Source organism: Musca domestica, unplaced genomic scaffold (assembly GCF_030504385.1).
Source record: "Musca domestica strain aabys unplaced genomic scaffold, Musca_domestica.polishedcontigs.V.1.1 13, whole genome shotgun sequence".
NCBI lineage: Eukaryota > Metazoa > Arthropoda > Insecta > Diptera > Muscidae > Musca > Musca domestica.
In genome coordinates this window covers 14,199,270-14,214,578 of record NW_026712172.1, presented here as the reverse complement: position 1 = coordinate 14,214,578, position 15,309 = coordinate 14,199,270, and the positions used below count along the sequence as shown (strand labels likewise).

General features: G+C 39.5%; 1 protein-coding gene across 1 annotated transcript in view; it reads left to right on the top strand.

Moving 5' to 3' along the window:
- LOC131800885 (uncharacterized) overlaps positions 1 to 15,309 on the top strand; it is a 303,657-nt gene that overhangs the window by 154,411 nt on the left and 133,937 nt on the right. The window contains exon 3 of the mRNA XM_059118741.1: positions 2,289 to 2,313. Within this exon, the coding sequence (XP_058974724.1) occupies positions 2,289 to 2,313 (25 nt within the window). The remainder of the gene's footprint in view (positions 1 to 2,288; positions 2,314 to 15,309) is intronic.

The following is a 15,309-nucleotide window of genomic DNA, read 5'->3' as shown; positions in this document are numbered from 1 at the left end:
TGTTTAAACATTATATTTTTAGCAATGCTTCTAAACACACATACCTACGCGTATTTATTGTAAATTATTATAATTTGCATTCGAAGAGGAGGTCATTATGGATTCATTAGTGGAAATAGATGTATCGATTACATAAATAAGCCACCCTTCATAAAGTTTGTTTGAAGTTTAACATGTAAAAAAGCTGAAAGTTTGGACGGACCGAATTTGGAAATTTTCAAAAAAAAAAAAAAATAAATAAATAAAAAAAATAAATAAAATAAAATAAATATCTCAAAAATACTAAATTTAGCAGTTATATTAGGGTCTATACGACTACGTAAATAATGTCGCTAAAATCATCGAAATACCGAATATCGGGAGGTTCCGTTATATGGGGGCTATACGAAGACGTGGACCTGCACAGACAGTTTTCTATGTCAGGCTGTAATATCTCTTTGGATCTTCAAATACCAAATTTGAAACAATTCCGGTAAATAATGTCGCTAAAATCATCAAAATACCGAAAATAGGGAGGTGCAGTTATATGGGGGCTATATGATGACGTGGACCTGCACAGACAATTTTCTGTCTTAGGCTGTAGCATCCATTTCAAACTTCAATTAGCAATTTCGAAACAATTCCGGTGAATAACGTCGCTAAAATCATTAAAATTACGAATATCGGGAGCTACCGTTATATGGGGGCTATAAGAAGACATGGACATGCACAGACAATTTTCTGTCGTAGGCTGTAGTATTCCTTTGGAACTTCAAATAGCAAATTTGAAACAACAACAAGCACAGACAATTTTCAGTCATAGGCTGCAGTATCCATTACGAACTTTAGATACCAAATTTGAAACAATTCCGGTGAATAATGTTGCTAAAATCATCAAATAATATATAATATATCCTCCTTTTCAAGGTGGAGGGTATAAAAATGTAAATTACAGGGGGAGATAAAAAAAACTGCAACAAAGTCAAACGTCATAATTTTTAAATTTTTTTTAATTTTATTGACTGAAAGTGAAAAAAATGTCGGAAATTTTAGAATAAGTTTAGATTTGTTCGAATTGGTCACCTCTGGAACGAATTATGGCGTTCAAACGGCCAATGAAACCGTCACACGCTGCCCGAATGTTGCTCTGAGGTATTTTGGCCCATTCAAGGCGAAGCGCTTGCTTGAGGTGATCGACACTTTGGTATTTTTTAGTGCCAACCTTGCTTTCCAAAATACTCCAGACACAATAGTCCAACGGATAGGTACCCGGAGATTTTGATGGCCATTGTGCGTTGAAAATGAAGCGAGGAACCTCATTTTATAACAATTCTTGGGTGGCGCGTGCTGAGTGCAAGGGTGCTGAGTCCTGTTGGAATGTCCAAGGTTTGCGGCCAAAATTTTTACATGCCCCCAAGGCTTTAATACACCCTCCAGAATATTTTCGCTATAATATTTATTCTGATGCCACGGTCGATTAATACGAGCAGAGAGCGACCATCGGCTGTTATGGCGGCCCACACCATCACTTCAGCTGCATTTTCAGCTGACCTCTTTGGCAAGTAAAAACGATCATTTTGTTTGTTTACAAACTGCTGGACAACTAATATTTTCTCATCGGAGAAAACCAAATTCGGCAGTTCACCACTTTCGGTCAAGTGAAGCAACTTTCAGCTTTTTTGAGTCTATTTCCTTTTGTTGCGGTGTAAGTTCTTGCACTTTTTGGTATTTCAGTGGCTTTACCCCGAGCTCATTTTTCAATATTTTCCTAATGGAATATTGCGATATCAGTTCAGTTCACGAGCCATTTTTCGGCCACTGCAACGCAGGTTTCGATCAAGTCGCTTCTTTACTTTTCGAACCACTTCTGCTGATGTTGCTGATGTTTCTTCCGTGCATTTCCTTGATCTCGGGCTACGCTACCAGTGTCACTAGGTAACGAGCTATGGAGCAAAAGATTTATTCACATTTAAATGCTATAGCCACTTGTGGTTTTCCAGCCAAATATAAAGAAATCACACTATCACGCTTGAATCCCATCATGAATAACTCCTTTTCTGGAAAATTCTCACCAAAATGCTTTTGTACGCTAGTAAACAATATAATGATCTGTCACTGAAATAATTTTGACAGCTGTCGGACGAGTTGCTTAGAAATGATAGCAGTCTGAAGTTGGTTGCAGTTTTTTTTTCATAACACCCTGTGGATGTGTTAATTAAGCAAATAAGCCATCCTTCAAAAAGTTCTTTTTTTTAAGTTTAAAAATACTCTAAAATTAAACAAATAATTTTGTTACCTTTTCCTTGCAGAACTCGACATTTCCCTGCTGTAAAGGTAAGAAATCCTATTTCATACATGAAAACCCAAAATATTTACATGTTTAATATATTTAAAATAAATGAAACCCGGTTATTCGGTTCATCCCCATTGATGAATCGGTTTATAATAGCAAATAACCGGTTATGCTGTCAACGATTTAGCTGCGAATTTTGCAGAACTCGACATTTCCTAGCTGTAAAAGTGAGAAATCCCAATACATTCATGAAACCCAAAATACTAACATGCTTATTGTATTTAAAATAAGTGAATTCCGATTATTCGGTTCATCCAAATAGTCTTCTATGTTTATAATCGGTAAATAACAGGTTATACTGTCAACGATGCAGCTGTAAACTTAAACAGAAGGACTTTTGTAACACGCACAGATTGTTGTTTCATTAATTTTCCATTCGTCTGGTTATTTTATCTTAAGTAACGGGTTCACATCTGAGTTCTGTGATTAGGGACTAATTTTTTTAGCTTGAAATAAAAATCAAGGGACTTCTAAAGCAATTACAGATTTCTGTTTCACCAATTTCCCATTTTCCAGTTATTTTAACCGGTTTAAAACCGAGCTATGTAGGGTTGAAACTAACTAGAGTCTTTAATATTATTTTGCTTACGTTTCATTAAAATATTATTAAAACTTCACAACCGGTTATTTTGTAGTAAGTAACCGGTCCATTTTTCCTTTTATTAAATTTATTATTTTCGAATAAAAAATACTTGGAAGTAACCGGTTCTCTTCTATTTAATTTTATTATTTATTATTTTCGAATAAAAAAATTCATGGAATCCGAATATCTATGTTATGAATATCGAGCACCCGGTTCATAATCGGTTCTATTGTCATCGATTTAGCCGGAAATACGAACCAAAAATCTTTAAATCGTTGTATAACTTATATTTCATTTATTTCGTTTATTTGTCACAAATAACTGGCTGATAACAGGAATTGTCAGTATAACAATTGCGACTGGTTCTATTGCCGTATATTTAACCGGAAACATAATCCGATTTTTTTTCTCTACCAACTTATTTATCTTAAATAACCCGTTCATAAACATTGAAAATAACCAATATTGTTTTGCTTATATTTTTATACCCTCCACCGTAGTATGGAGGGTATTTTAAGTTTGTCATTCCGTTTGTAACTCCTCGAAATATTCATAATAGACCCTAAAAAGTATATTCTGGATCAGTGTAAAATTCAAAGAATTTGTTGTAATCACGCTATCTGTCGAACGAAATGAGATAGAAGGCTAACATTTTGCATACATTCATAGTTTACCAGTAGGCAGGTTAAATTCGTAAATGGTCCACGTTTTCGTATAGCCTCCATATAACAGTACCTTCTGATATTCGATATTTTCATGATTTTAGCGACACTATTCACCGGAATCGTTTCAAAATTCGTATCGAAAGATCTTAATGGATACTACAACCTATTGCAAAAATTTTCGAATGCAGGTTCACGACTTCGTATATCTCCCATATAACGGTTCCTCCCGATATTCGGTATTTTGATGGTTTTATCGACATTATTCACTGGAATCGTTTCAAATTTGATGATTTTAGCGACATTATTTACCGGAATTATTTCAAATTTGGTATTTGAAGTTCGTAATTCATACTACAGTCCATGACAGAAAATTGTATGTGCAGGTGCATATAATTGTGCATATAATTGTACCTCCCGATATTCGGTATTTTGACGATTTTTTGATACATATTTCCACGGGCGAACTGAAGAGAGCTCTCTATAGGTCAGCTGGGAGACCACTATAGCAGAGCTGAATCGATTAAATTAGCGAATTGTATAGGGTGAGATAAAAAAAAACTGCAACAAGTTTTAACGCCATAATTTTTACATTTTTTTTTTTAATTTTATTGAATGAATGCAAAAAATGTCGGGAATAGCATCAAATTTTAAAATAAGTTAAGATTTGTTCGAACTGGTCACCTTTGGCACAAATTATGGCCTTCAAACGGCCAATGGAACCCTCACACGCTACCCGAATGTTGCTCTGCGGTACTTTGGCCCATTTCCGGCAAAGTGCTTGCTTGCTGTGATCGCCACTCTGGTATTTTTTAGTGCCAACCTTGCTTTCCAAAATACTCCAGACACAAAAGTCCAACGGATTGGTATCGGGAAATTTTGGTGGCCATTGTGCACTGGAAATGAAGGGAGGAACCTTATTTTGTAAACATTCTTGGATGGCGCGTGCTGAGTCCTGTTGGAATGCCCAAGGACTGCGGCCAAAATGTTTGCTTACTCAATGCTTTAATACACCCTCCAGAATATTTCCGCGAAAATATTCGGCATTTATTATGATGCCACGGTCGATTAATACAAGCGGAGGGCGACCATCAACTGTTATGGCGGCCCACACCATCACCATGGCCGGCGCTTAATTTCTGGTGGCCAACCAAAGGTGCACATTTTCAGCTGACCTCTGTGGTAAGTAAACACGAACATTTTATTTGTTTACAAACTGCTGGGCAACGAATGTTTTCTCATCGGAGAAACCCAAATTCGCCAGTTCACCACTTTCGGTCAAGCGAAGCAACTCTTTTTCCTATTTTTTTTTCTGTTGCGGTGTAAGTTCTGGCACCTTTTGGAATTTCAATGTCTTTACCCCGAGCTCATTTTTCAATATTTGCCGAATGGTATTTTGCGATATGTTCAGCTCACGAGCCATTTTTCGGTCGCTCCTTTACTTTTCGAACCATTTTTGCTGATGTTGCTGTATTTTTTCCGTCCACTTCCTTGACGTCGGGCTACGCTACCAGTATCACGGCAACAAGCGATGGTACAAGACACAAAAGAGTTATTCACATCTCAATTCTGGAGAGCTCTAGCCATAGCCACCTGTGGTTCTCCAGCCAAATATAAAGAAATCACCCTGTCACGCTTGAATTCCATCACTAATAACTTTTTTTCCGGAAAATTCTCACCAAAATGCTTTTGTACGCTTGTAAACAATATAATGAGCTGTCACTGGAATGAAATTAACAGCAGTCGGACGAGTGGCTTAGAAATAACAGCAGTCTGAAGTTGGTTGTAGTTTTTCTTCTCACCCTGTATTAATTTCTCTTTTAGCACCACTGTATCTTCCGTGGCGTTGGACAAGAACTTGTTAAGAATTCATATAACGCAACATCTCATCTCCAAGCGTTATCGACGAAAACACTCGTTCTGTTTGTTGCGACAAGGAATTACAATAACATCATGACAACTTTGCGGATTGTCGTTAAGGTTGTAACCCAAAACATATGTAACTCATTCGTGTACGTTTGCATCGACATATCGTGAACGGATGCAGCCCAAAGACACACACACACACACTCACAACATTCACATACATGCATACATTCGACGGTGTGAAAATAACAAGCTAACCTAACCTCCTATCTCGAACTTAGAAAATTGATGGTGTTGACGCCATAACGTAACGTGTAAATCCAAAAAAAAAAAAAAAAACAACAGCGAAATAGCACTGCACTTCTATAAAAACTGTGCCAATGCCCGGACAAAAACACAAGGTGATGATGTAAAACAACAACAACAACATTTAAAAAGAAGAAAAAGTCCAATACATTTTTTGTTGCTGTTGCTGCTCTCCATACATCATCGGAATTATATATGAAAAACAACTGTGTTGGATTTGGTATGCATATTCCGCAACAGCCTATGCCAATGTAAAAAAAACATTCAGGCATTCACAGGTACTCACAAACATTTTTTTTTTTTTTTTGAGTTTCTTAATATTCTTCGTCTCAGCGACCACTTCCCCTCTTCTTACCAAACTTCTTGCCACCAGCAAATGCAGTGCACATTCCCACTTTGGCTTCCTTAAACTGGCCCTGGCAAAAGGAGCACCGTTTTGTTGTTGTCTTTGCACTTTTTGTTGCTTTGGCGCAACTGTCATGACTGTGACCGTCCAGCCGGGTCTGAATGTAAATGTCTTGCCAACTTTGTTCGTGTTCATTTGTAGTTGTTGTTTTTTGTTTTGGTGTGCCATTTCACACTTTCACGTTTCACAGTCAAGTCAAGTCATAGTGTGATAATGTGCTAACAAGGAAGTGTATTTTTGCTGCTAGCTGACTGGCTAACCGACTGAGTGCCTGCCTGAATGTCGATTTGTTGTTCCAAATGTTGGCAGTGTGGGTATTGGAGAAGATATGAGCCAAGTCATGAAATATATTACCACATGCACCCAAGGAAAAAATTTTGTGATTTTATTGGCCAGAAGGGAGGTAGAATCTAAACACGACCAAGATTGGGACTTCTTTGGGCGAACAGAGCATTTATAAGAGAAGAGTTTGTAGTCTCTATAGCTAGCCTCTCTTTAGGCGGGCTGAAGCGAGACTCCCCCTCTCTCTCTATAGGCGAGCTGAAGCAAGTCTCCCTCTATATAGGCGAGCTGAAACGAGTCTCTCTCTCTCTCTCTCGAGGTGAGCTGAAGCGACTCTCTCTCTATAGGCGAGTTGAAGCGAGTCTCTCTCTCTCTCTATCTATAGGCGAGCTAAACCACAAGCTGTCTCTTTAGACGAGCTGAAACGCACGTAGTCTCTATAGGTCAGCTGAAGCCTAAGTAGTGCCTATAGGTCAGCTAAGGCCGAAGTCTCTATAGCCAGTCTCCCTCTTTCTCTATAAGCGAGCTAAAACGAGTCTCTCTCCCTATAGGCGAACTGAAGGCGAGCTGAAGCGAGTGTCTCTCTCTATAGGCGAGCTGGAGCGAGTCTCTCTCCTATAAGCAAGCTGAAGACCAAGCTGTCGCTATAGTCGAGCTGAAGCGCAACTGATCTCTACAGATGAACTGCAGCGCAAGTATTCTCCACAGTTTCTCTCTCTATAGGCGAGCTGAAGCGAGTCCCTGTCTCTATAGGCGAGCTGAAGCGAGTCTCTATCTCTATATAGGCGAGCTAAACCACAAGCTGTCCCTCTAGACGAGCTGAAGCGCAAGTAGTCTCTATAGGTCAGCTAAGGCCGAAGTCTCTATAGCCAGTCTCCCTCTTTCTCTATAAGCGAGCTAAAACGAGTCTCTCTCCCTATAGGCGAACTGAAGGCGAGCTGAAGCGAGTGTCTCTCTCTATAGGCGAGCTGAAGCGAGTCTCCCGCTCTCTCTCTCTCTCTATAGGTGAGCTGAAGCGAGTCTCTCTCCCTATAGGCGAGCTGAAGCGAGTCTCTCTCCCTATAGGCGAGCTGAAGCGAGTCTCTCTCTCTCTCTATAGGCGAGCTGAATCGTGCCTCTCTCTCTCTATATATAGGCGAGCTAAACCACAAGCTGTATCTCTAGACGAGCTGAAACGCAAGTAGTCTCTATAGGTCAGCTGAAGCCTAAGTAGTGTCTGTAGGACAGCTGAGGCCGAAGTCTCTATAGCCTGTCTCCCTCTCTCTCTATAGGCGAGATAACGCGAGTCTATCTCTCTCTATAGGCGAGCTGAAGCGAGTCTCTCTCTAAATAGGCGAGCTAAACCACAAGCTGTCTCTCTAGACGAGCTGAAGCGCAAGTAGTCTCTATAAGTCAGCTGAAGCCTAAGTAGTGTCTATAGGTCAGCTGAGGCCGAAGTCTCTATAGCCTGTCTCCCTCTCTCTCTATAGGCGAGATAACGCGAGTCTATCTCTCTCTATAGGCGAGCTGAAGCGAGTCTCTCTCTAAAAAGGCGAGCTAAACCACAAGCTGTCTCTCTAGACGAGCTGAAGCGCAAGTAGTCTCTATAGGTCAGCTGAAGCCTAAGTAGTGTCTGTAGGTCAGCTGAGGCTGAAGTCTCTATAGCCTGTCTCCCTCTCTCTCTATAGGCGAGATAACGCGAGTCTATCTCTCTCTATAGGCGAGCTGAAACGAGTCTATCTCTAAATAGGCGACCTAAACCACAAGCTGTCTCTCTAGACGAGCTGAAGCGCAAGTAGTCTCTATAGGTCAGCTGAAGCCTAAGTAGCGTCTATAGGTCAGCTGAGGCTGAAGTCTCTATAGCCAGTCTCCCTCTCTCTGTATAGGCGAGCTATACAGAGAGAGGGAGACTGGCTATAGAGACTTGAGCTTCAGCTCTTTAGACGAGCTGAAGCTCAAGTAGTCTCTATAGGTCAGCTGAAGCCTAAGTAGTGTCTATAGGTCAGCTGAGGCCGCAGTCTCTATAGCCAGTCTCCCTCTCTCTCTATGGGCGAGCTAAAGCGAGTCTCTCTTTATAGGCGAGCTGAAACGAGTCTCTCTCCCTAGACGAGCTGAAGCGTAAGTGGTGTCTATAGGTCAGCTGAGGCCCAAGTGGTGTCTATAGGTCAGCTGAAGTCCAAGTAGTGTCTATAATCAAGCTGAAGGCCAAATTGTCGCTCTAGACTAGCTGAAGCGCAAGTGGTCTCTACAGATGAACTGAAGCGCAGGTGGTCTCCACAGATTAGCTGGATCACTGGTAGTCTGTCTGGACGAGCTAAATACACACGAACCATATACAAGGTGAGATGAAAAAACTGCAACCAACTTTAGACTGCTGCCATTTCTAAGCCACTCGTCTGACAGCTGCTAAAATGATTCCAGTGATAGGTCATTACATTGTTTACAAGTGTACCATAGCATTTTGGTGAGAATTTTCCAGAGAATTTTCGTGATGGATTTGAAGCGTGATAGTGTGATTTCTTTATATTTGGCTGGGCCACAACCACAAGTGGCTATCGTTAGACCACTCCAGCATTTAAATGTGAGTAAATCTTTTGTGTCTCGTACAATCGCTCGTTACCGTGATACTGGTAGCGTAGCCCGACGTCAAGCAAGTGGACGGAAGAAATCAGTAAGATCAGCAGAAATGGTTCGAAAAGTAAAGAAGCGACTTGATCGAAACTCGCGTCGCAGTGGCCGAAAAATGGCTCGTGAGCTGAACATATGGTAATATTCCATTCCGCAAATATTGAAAGAGGAGCTCGGGGTAAAGCCATAAAAAATCTAAAAAGGGCAAGAACTTACAACGAAACGAAAAGAAAATAGACTCAAAAGAGCTAAAGAGTTGCTACGCTTAACCGAAAGTGGTGAACTGCCGAATTTGGTTTTCTGCGATGAGAAAACATTCGTTGTCCAGCAGTTTATAAACAAACAAAATTATCGTGTTTACTTGCCTAAGATGACAGCTGAAAATGTGCACCTTCGGTTGGCCACCGGAACTCAAGCGCGGCCATGGTGATGGTGTGGGCCGCCATAACAGCCGCGAAAATATTCTGGAGGGTGTATTAAAGCCTTGGGCATGCAAAAATGTGGGCCGCAGACCTTGGGCACTCCAACAGGATTCGGCACCATCGCACTCAGCACGCACCGCCCAAGAATGGTTACAAAATGAGGTTCTTCGCTTCATTTCCAGTGCACAGTGGCAAAAACAAAATCTCCGTATACCAATCCGTTGAACTATAGTGTCTGGAGTATTTTGGAAAGCAAGGTTGGCACTAAAAAATACCAAAGTGTCGATCACCTCAAGCAAGCGCTTCGCCGGGAATGGGCCAAAATTCCGTAGAGCAATATTCGGGCAGCGTGAGATGGTTTCATTGGCCATTTGAAGGCCATAATTCGTGCCAGAGATGACCAATTCGAACAAACCTAAACTTATTCTAAACTGTGATGCTATTTCCGACATTTTTTCCTTTCATTCAATAAAATTTAAAAAAAAATGTAAAAATTATGGCGTTTGACTTTGTTGCAGTTTATTTATCTCACCCTGTATATATATACATGAACTGCAGTCCAGGTAGTCTTTATATTCAAACTGGATCCCATGGAGTCGTTATAGGCGAACTGGAGCCCAGGGATTCTTTATAAATCAGCTGAAGGCCAGGGAGTCTTTATAAAAAATATCTGAATGGAATATCTCTAGACGATCTGAATACTCCATTCTACGATTTGAATAGAGTCTCTCTAAGCAACCTGAATGGAGTCCCTCTCGAGACAATCTGAATGTAGTCTCTATAAAAGCCAAACTATCTGGAGGAATCTCTCTAGACAGTCGAGCGTCTCCAGATGAACTGAAATTGCTATTGGCGAGCTGTATAGGACTTTAAGGGAAACTCCGTTTCTCTCCTGGAAATACTTGTGCGAAATGAAGGTTAAAGATTGGCCAGATGATAAACCAAGTGTTTAAAACCCTGTTTGTTTTAACTACAATTTTTCGTTGAGTGTTTCGTTTAATGACAACATATGTTGCCTGTCTTGAAAACTGACCTAAGCGTATCCTGTGATTCCTTATAAGAAGGTACTAAAATGTAAGTTAGTTTTAGGGAATTTTAATGAAAACAATTAAAAAAGCTGTAAGTTCGGCCGGGACCGAACTTTGAATACCCTCCACCATTTGGAACGAATTTGGCAATTTTCAAAAAAAAAAATTAAAACCCGTTAAAAATTCTGTTAAAATCTTAAAAATACCGAATGTAGCCGCTATATTAGGGCCTATACGAAGACGTGGACCTGCACAGACAATTTTCTATCATAGGCTGTAGTATCCATTACGAGCTTCTAATACCAAATTTGAAACAATTCCGGTGAATAATGTGGTTAAAATCATCAAAATACCGAATATGGGGAGGCACCGTCATATGGGGGCTATATGAAGGCGTGAACCTGCATAGACAATTTTCTGCCTCAGGCTGTAGTATCCATTTCGAACTTCAAATACCAAATTTGAAACAATTCCGGTGAATAATGTTGCTAAAATCATTAAAATACGGAATATCGGGAGGTATCGTTGAATGGTTGGGGGGGTGGTGGGGTTGAGCTATGCCAAAACGTGGACCTGCACAGACAATTTTCTGTCTTAGGCTGTAGTACCCTTTACGAACTTCAAATACCAAATTTGAAACATTGTCGAATAAATGTCGTTTAAATCACCAAAATACCGAAAAGGGAGGTACCGTTATATGGGGGCTATGCGAAGACGTGGACCTGGACAGACAATTTTCTGTCACAGGCTGTAGTATCCATTACGAACTTCTAATACCAAATTTGAAACAATTCCGGTGAATAATGTCGCTAAAATCATCAAAATACCGTATATCGGGAGGTCCCGTAGTAGGGGGGGGGATACCAAAACGTGGGCCTACATGGCCCATTTTCAATACCAAAAGTCCTGCAGACATAGGTTATATTTGAGTAAAATTTTATCAACCTACTTTATTTCGTTCGGAAGCTAGAGTGATTTCCACAGACGGATGGACATCGCTAAATCGACATAGAATTATATGCTGATCAAGAATATATATATATACTTTGTGGGGCCTAAAATGTAAATTTCCAGGTGTTACAAACGGAATGACCAACTAAATATGCCCTCCATACTATGGTGGAGTGTTAATTTTAATTTTGAACCCCAAATGAGGACCAGTCTCTTTATGGGCTTAAAAATGATTCTGATCAAACTTTCAAAATTATAGCTTTCTACTGGAAAATATTCGTAAAAATGTTTTCTTCGTTTTACAACAATTGCCTTTCCCGTGTTGCCTTGGAAGACTTCCATTCTTAGAAGACAAACAAGAAGACATAATTCCTCCTCCCTTATAGAGAGTTATAGAGATTGCCTCTAGGTTGTCTGTGCATTTTTAAATCTAACGAAGTTATTAAATTTTTCTTATACTCTCCACCATAGAATGGAGGATATATTATGTTTGTCATTCCGTTTGCAACACCTCGAAATATACATTTTAGACCCCACAAAGTACATATATTATGTCGATTCAGCGATGTCCGTCCCTCTATGCGTCTGTGGAAATCACTTTAGCTTCCGAACGAATTGAAGTAGATTGATAAAATTTTGCTCAAATGTATATTATGCCTGCAGGACCTTTGGTATTGAAAATGTGCCATGTAGGTCCACGTTTTGGTATAGCCCCCATATAACGGTACCTCCCGATATTCGGTATTTTGATGATTTTAGCGACATTATTCTCCAGAATAGTTTAAAATTTGGTATTAAAAGTTCGTAATGGATACTACAACCTGTGACAGAAAATTGTCTGTCCAGGTCCACGTCTTCGCATAGCCCCCATATAACGGTACCTCCCTTTTCGGTATTTTGGTGATTTAAACGACATTTATTCGACAATGTTTCAAATTTGGTATTTGAAGTTCGTAAAGGGTACTACAGCCTAAGACAGAAAATTGTCTGTGCAGGTCCACGTTTTGGTATAGCCCCCATATAACGGTACCTCCCGATATTCGGTATTTTGATGATTTTAGCGACATTATTCTCCAGAATAGTTTAAAATTTGGTATTAGAAGTTCGTAATGGATACTACAGCCTAAGACAGAAAATTGTTTGTGCAGGTCCACGTCTTCGTATAGCCCCCATATAACGGTACCTGCCGATATTCGGTATTTTGATGATTTTAGCGACATTATTCAACGGAATTGTTTCAAATTTGGTATTTCAAGTTCGTAATAGGTACTACAGCCTAAGCCAGAAAAGTGTCTATGTAGGTCCACGTCTTCGTGTAGCCCCCATATAACGGCGCCTCCCGATATTCGGTATTTTAACAACATTTTAGCAACATTTTTCACCAGAATTGTTTCAAATTTTGTATTTGAAATTCGTAATGAATTCTACAGCCTATGACAGAAAATTGTCTGTGCAGGTCCACGTCTTCGTATAGCCCCCATATAACGGTACCTCCCGATATTCGGTATTTTGATGATTTTAGCGAATTTATTCACCGGAATTGTTTCAAATTTGGCATTTGAAGTTCGTAACAGGTACTACAGCCTAAGCCAGAAAAGTGTCTATGTAGGTCCACGTCTTCGTATAACCCACTTGTAACTATACCTCCCGATATTCGGTATTTTGATGATTTTAACGACATTATTTACCGGAATAGTTTCAAATTTGGTATTTGAAGTTCGTAATGGATACTACAGCCTAAGCCAGAAAAGTGTCTATGTTGGTCCACGTCTTCGTATAGTTCCCATATAATGGTACCTCCCGATATTCGGTATTTTGATTTTATCGACTTTATAACCGATTTTTTTTAATTTTTAATTTTTTTAATGTTACCTACGCAGATTCATGTCGTCCTATAGACCCTAATATAATAGCTACATTTGGTATTTTTAAGATTTTAACAGAATTTTTACGGATTTTATTGTTTTTGAGAATTGCCAAATTCGTTCCAAATGGCGGAGGGTATTCAAAGTTCCCGGCCGAACTTACAGCTTTTTTACTCGTTTTTGTTGAAATATTTTCCAATTTTCCTCTCTTCCGAGCTTCATAAGGTAGGAACAAATATGTGACATAGCTTTCATTCCACCACTTTGTCCCCTCTTCCTTCTCTCCAGCCCCCTTACTTTTTCTGCCATTGTACACAAAAGGGGAAGTTATCTCTCATTTTAACTGCTGAAACAATATACGGTTGTTATAGTTTTTTATTTATATATTTTTGTTGTTATTCTTCATTGGCTCTATGCCAAAATGTATCTTATTTCTTGTATATTTTTTTGCAAACTTTTGTAGCAATGTGTGTTGCATATTAAAAGCCAAAACATTTTGGTTGTCTGTAGCTGCGAAAAGAAATGAAAACAAGCTCAGCTTTTCATTCAACAACAATTATGTAATAGAAATGTGCCGCAAAATGTTGGCAGACGAGTGGTTTTGAGACAGCTGGGAGTGGGAGTGACGGGCCAACAAAAAAACCCCACAAAAGCAGCAGCAGCAACAACAACAAAAAACATCCGTAATTTATCATGACTAATAAACATTGACTTTTATAAGGAAACCGAAAAGCAACCAAAACTAGGTTTTGCCAAGCCTGTCTTTGGCTACCGTGTTAAAAAAAAAATAAAAATATAACCCTAGAAAACTTGAACACTCGAGCGGGCATTTTATGGCCCAATACACTTTTACCACCTCTGCCAACAACACACATATGTGCTCTGTGCCACGAACACACATTGCCTGCATGCCTGCCTCGATGGCGGCATACGTAAGTGGTAGTGGTGGCACACACCTCTGCATTTCAATGAAATTGAAAGTTCAATAAACTTTATAAAAGTGTAACTATGCTATGTGAGATTATACAAAGAGAAGCAAAAAGAAAAAGGTTATTACATATTTATAGATACGAGGCTAGGAGAGACAAGTAAAAATGCAGTAAATACGGCCGAGCCAAACTTTAAATACCCTCCACCATTTGGAATGAATTTGGACATTTTCAAAAAAAAAAAAAATAAATAAATAAATAAAAAAAAGTAAAAAGATGTAAGTTCGGCCGGGCGATCTTTGAATAAGCTCCAACATTTTTCAAAAAAAAAATCCGTTAAAAATTCTATTAAATCTTAAATCTTATATTAGGGTCTATACGACGACGTGGACCTGCATCATCAAAATACCGAAAATAGGGGGATAATGATATATGGGGCCTATAAGAAGACCTGTACATTCATAGACAATTCAAATACGAAATTTTAAACAATTTCAGTGCGTACTGTACCTAAAATCGTCAAAATACCGAAAATGGGGAGGTATTTATATATGGGGTCAATGCAAAGACCTGGACCTGTACAGACAATTTTCTGACATAGGCTGTAGTATCCTTTACGAACATCAAATACAAAATTTGAAACAATTCCGGTGAATAATGTCGCTAAAATCATCAAAATACCGAACATTAGGAGGTACTCATATATGGGGCCTATACGAAGACCCGGAACTGCATACACAATTTTTTGTCATACCTATTCGGAACTTCAAATACGAAATTTTAAACAATTTCGTTGAATTTTATACCTAAAATCGTCAAATAACCGAATATAAGGAGGTACTGATATATGGGGCCTACACGGAGACCTGGATCCGCCTTTCTCCATAGACGAGCTGAAACGAGTGTCTCTATAGCTGAGCAAAAGCAAGCCTATCTCTATAGGCGACCTGAAGCCCAAGTACTCTATGTAAGCGAGATGATGCCCAAGTAGTCTCTATGAGTCGAAGCGCGAGTAGTCTCTACAGATGAGCTGAAGCGATGTATTAGGTGGAGGGGTGTACCGTTATATG